This window comes from Amaranthus tricolor, chromosome 12, assembly GCF_026212465.1.
Source record: "Amaranthus tricolor cultivar Red isolate AtriRed21 chromosome 12, ASM2621246v1, whole genome shotgun sequence".
In the NCBI taxonomy this organism is placed as follows: domain Eukaryota; kingdom Viridiplantae; phylum Streptophyta; class Magnoliopsida; order Caryophyllales; family Amaranthaceae; genus Amaranthus; species Amaranthus tricolor.
In genome coordinates, this window is record NC_080058.1 from 10,763,954 (window position 1) to 10,769,275 (window position 5,322).

At 29.7% G+C, this 5,322-nt stretch overlaps 1 protein-coding gene across 1 annotated transcript; it reads right to left on the reverse strand.

Moving 5' to 3' along the window:
• LOC130797206 (LEAF RUST 10 DISEASE-RESISTANCE LOCUS RECEPTOR-LIKE PROTEIN KINASE-like 2.3) lies at window positions 1-4,837 on the reverse strand. Its single transcript, XM_057659701.1, has 3 exons — window positions 3,843-4,837; window positions 1,903-1,935; window positions 1-1,322 (listed from the first exon to the last, which is right to left on the reverse strand). The coding sequence occupies exons 1-3, from the start codon at window positions 4,642-4,644 to the stop codon at window positions 214-216; spliced, it is 1,944 nt and encodes a 647-aa protein (XP_057515684.1). The 5' UTR covers window positions 4,645-4,837; the 3' UTR covers window positions 1-213.
• Between the last annotated feature and the right edge of the window lie 485 nt (window positions 4,838-5,322).

Genomic DNA, 5,322 nt, shown 5'->3' on the forward strand with positions numbered 1-5,322 from the left:
CCAAAACAAAATATTCACTAGTTTTAGTTAACAAGGGGGTGTAGTGTGCTTGGCAAGATCATATGTTCATGATTAATACCAATAATAATTTACATATGAACTTTTAAGTCGCTAGTTCAACAACATAATTAACATGGTTCTCAAAATTCATATGATGGACCAAAAATGGCCTTAAGTTTGACAAAAACGATCAAAACAAAAAGCTTGATTATCTTACAAGGTGTTCAAAGGTGAGGTATCAAACACTGATCGGGTAGGTGAAGCTATGTGTGGCTTTGGGGGCATTTGTATCGACTCAATCGAACCTTCTAACATTTCTACGACTTTGTTCATAGGTGGTCGCTTCGAAGGGTACGTTTGTATGCACCATAAGCTCACTAAAATCATCTTTCTCTCTAATTCTTTTTTAGAATCTTCAATAATCCCATGTGTTGCAATTTCATCTATAGGCTCAAGTTGATTATATACCCATTCAGGAAAATACACTTCACTATTACTTTGAGCATCAAAGATTTTTCTTTTCTTACCGCATGCCAAGTCTAAGAGCATCATTCCGTAACTATAAACATCTGACTTGTGCGAAATGTTTCCAAAACTTCTACTAAACACTTCTGGAGCAATATACCCAATTGTTCCTCTTGCTTCCGACATTGACACCATACTATTCTTCGGAGGACATAATCTAGCAAGACCGAAGTCGGATATCTTTGGACGAAACTCTTCATCAAGAAGTATATTGTGCGGCTTTATGTCAAAGTGCAATATTTTCGTTGTACAACCTCTATGTAGGTAGTCCAATCCTCGTGCAATACCAACTGCAATGTCGAACATAGTTTCCCATTCAAGTGATTGCCTCTCATCTTTACCGAATATAAACTTCTCAAGCGATCCATTAGGTAAAAACTCGAAAACAAGAGCTTGTTTATCTCCTTCAAAACAAAACCCTAATAGAGTCACAATATTTACATGGCTAGTTTTGCTTATACTTAATACTTCATTGATGAATTCTTTGCCATCACCCTTGAGGATTTTTAATTTCTTCACTGCAACGAAACGACCATCGAATAGTTTGCCTTTGTAAACACTACCATAACCTCCTTCCCCGAGTTTATCTTTGAAGGAATTCGTCATTTTTCTTATATCCGCATAAGTGTATCTTTTTGGTGTAAGGGATCCATAGTTCTTAAGAAACTCTGTTATATTTTGTTCCCCTTCTGTTCTTTTACTACATATGAATGAAAAATTGTTGGTTGTACGTCTTCTATTTACAAGGATGCCAACACCAACTAAAATCATTGTTCCCAGCACTAAAGCAGCCACAACTGCAGAGAAGATATCAAAATTAAGACATTTCTCAACAATATTGCATCATCTGAATGCTATTTACTAACTGCCCCTTTAATTATTACTATTAAATCTTGTAAATCACAATCAAAATGTAATGAAATTTGCATAGGAAAACTCAATGAAATGGTTTATGATTATGATCTCCATTGTTCTACCATACTCACTTGAGAAGGTGTGCTATCACCAAAAAAAATATACTCTCTCTCTTTTTTTATTTGTCCACTTTATTTTTTTTATGTATTTGCACGTAAATTTTAAATTTCGATATTTCATAGTATGCATGATAAAAAATTGTAAAAATTATATATTTAAATTCTTTACTTCAAAACGAGTCTAACAAGATCTCACATTAATATATTTTGTCTTAAATATATACATCAAAAATCAAATTTAAATTTCTCTTTTATAAAGTGGAAAAACTTAAAGTAGACAAATAAAAAATACGGAGAAAATAAAATTTTAAATCATTTAGAAATAATTAATATAGTAAGAATCATTCACAAAAAATAGGGGATAGTAAAATTATTAAAATTATTGATGGGGCAAGCATAATACCTAATCCAAGGATGAAAGATTTTCTTCGACCATCTGCACCAGGAAATATATTGTACATATTATTATTTGCAATATAATAATAATCCACTACATATTGAAATCTATCATGAATCCACTATTATTTTGTGGACTTAGGACAAGCATTCCTGACAGCCAACCAATATGAACTGCCAATTTCTGATTTGTTCCACCAATTTTACCTCAATGGTAATTGGTGAAAAAATTAAGAAAATTAAAGTCATATTTTATAGGAAAGTGAGGAAAATATATAAATAAAATAAAAATATAAATTATTATAATTTTTAAAAAAGTAGGGAAGTGTTGCGTAAGCTATATTTTAAATCGCAAATCACATTTTTTTAAATACATAAAACACATCAGACAAATTTCATTTAAAATACAATTTTTTTTTTTCAAAAACGTAATTTATCACGGTGTTTCCTAGTATCGGATAAGAAGATCCGACTGTTCGAATAACGTTGGCTCTAATGCTTACATATATTTATTTACATGAAATTATGCCCATAAATTTTTGTATGTGTTTATTATATTTAAATTTCATTTTCTGCAAATTTTGGTGAATTAATTCGTTGTAATCTAATTTATATGATTTATTCTTTGAAATTACCAAAAATCGCATAATTTGAATTAATTTAAATTAAAATAGTAAATATTAATATTTTTAAACGAAATATTTTTTGTACATATACAGATTCAATAATATAAATTAAAAAAAAGTATTGATAAATTTGATGACAAATGAAGTATATATGTATATGATAATATTATTGACTTGTACAAATAAATATATATGTTCCTCTCTTTGGTTCATAATATTTGTTGTTTTAGATATTCCACCTGAGTAAATTAAACCAATCTTGTTTTTTAAAAGTTTGTTCACCTTATTCTTTTCAAGGTTTTCAAAATATATATGTTCCAGAGTTAATATATAATGTTTTATAAAAAACTATAATTAAATTCCATACAAGGAGACAAATCTAACTTGATTCAAAGTTCAAACTTAAAAAGATAACAAATATAATTGATAACCAGTAATTCAAAGCCATTAATACATATTTGTGGGATCATACGATCCTACGATTCGATTCTACTGATTTTGATCCTACCTCCTCAACGATCCTAGGTAGAATCTCAATCCTAATAACCTTAGTTATAATAAATATATATCAATTAACCCTTAAACATTGTATGAATGACTTCTAAAAACATATTTTTAACATGAATTAATAAATAATGTAAAATTATCGTCAAAAATATAAAAATTAATTATTATTTTAAATTTTTTTTATTCATCTAAATTTGATAGTGTAGTATAACATTACCCATTAATAAAACACCATATACTTTTCTCGTTCTAAACTATTCAACATTGCGGTTTTTGATATTATTTATCGTTTAAGCTTAATTTACCTATTGTGACTGATGTATAAGAAAAAATATAGTCAATTAAAAAGCTTGTTTAAATCGTCTAATTACATACTTTCGTAATATTAACTTTTTATTATTTTTAAATGAGTATAGTTCAATATATAAATAATCAAACTAACACATTATATTCCATACAAAACAAATATAGCCAAAATAGTAGAACATATAAATTAGATAATAACCACTTAATAGTGGACCCTTAACAAATTAAGGTCATGTAATGTTGTATTGTATAAACAAATCACATGAATTCCAACAAATGACATATACTATGTAACATTACACCCTTCTATTAAATGTTGTCCTTTTGACTTTTTATTATTTTTTAGACGGTAAAATGATACCACATATAATAGAGAAAGAATGTAATTTTTTAAATTTTAATAGAGATAAAATGGGATTAATAATATGAAATGGTTAAGTTTAATAACTTGATCCAATACACATAAGAGTTAATATCAACACTCTTAGAAATAAAAGAACATACGTACCTGATTGTAAACACACGAAAGGCATCGGGCCATCTGGGCAATAGCACATAAACGGACTCGACAACGGATCATCAACAGAAGATCCACAACTTCCACCAGACTCCTCACACTCAGAACAACCCGTAAAATTCAACAAATACTTCAACTCCACCGGCCAATTTGTCAGTACACTCCACAACGACACATTCACATTTTTAAGCTCCTCAAACCCCCTCTTATCCACCGGAACCACAATACTATTACTGCACCCACAAATCTCCCCTATTCTTCTACCATCCCCTAAATTCTCAAAATAATAAACATACCCAGTTGTATGATCATCCGAATTTGAGCAGCTAAAATTCTTAAATTCATATTCCAAAACACATGTATTATTACAACCATAAAATAATGTAATTGTTTTATAATTACTATCTGGTTTTACTTTCGCAAGTAAATTGATTTTGCTTGTATCTTGTACATAACAGGTTTCCAACAACTTTTTTCTTGATACCAGAATGGTATGAGATGATGTATTGATGTTTACTACACTTAATCCTAAGTATCCGTTTTTGTAAACGATCATACTTGGATACTCATCACCGTGCATACAATTTAGTTTGAAGTCTGAGATCCCGCAGTATACGGGTCTATTTCCACCCCAAAATGGGTATCCGATGTTTCGGACCCGACCGCATGAATATAAGTTGGTTGAGCATGCTGTGTATTTTGAGTCATTGGAATTTGATGAGGGCAGTCGTAATAAGAAGATGAAGGTAATGATTGTGAGAGGAAGATGGGTGTTTGGGTTATTGGGTATCATTTTTAATGAAGTTTGTAGGCGTCATGTGAAAATGGGTCTTTTTTTGGGTAATCAAGGCGATATTAGGGAGATGAAAGAAATGATTATTGTAATGGTTTAACTTTAGTACCGTCCACTTTGTTATGTTTGTATGTGGAAGAGTAAGACTCAATTAACTTTCTTTATTCTAATAGAAGTATTAACCTACTCCAACTTAAAACATCCAAAAGGGTTGCCAACCTTGATTCTTCTACTTATTGGCTTTTAGAGATGCTATTCACACATTTTATTTTATTTAGAGATGCTATTCACACGTTTTATTTTATTTCCTATGTTATGTGTGTTTGATGGGAGGGAATAGAGGTGTATATTGGGTAGTCAGATGGATTTCTGATCAAGTGTTTCTGATTAATTTAAAATCTAATATTATGTTCACATCTGTTTTAATTATATGTTTATAAATTTATTTTGTGTCCACGTCAGGTATATTTTATTAAACACCTTTAGATATGACGTTACATTTAGTTGATATTAAATGACGATACTTATGAATTTTAGTTTAATTTATACAAAAATTGAATGTATTATATTATTTTCATGATAAGGGAGCTCTCACTACTAAACTCTTTCTTTTATTAATAATTTTTCATAAAGGCTTACACTTTGTTTGCACCAAGAGGATTGAAGGTAAAGGGAGGT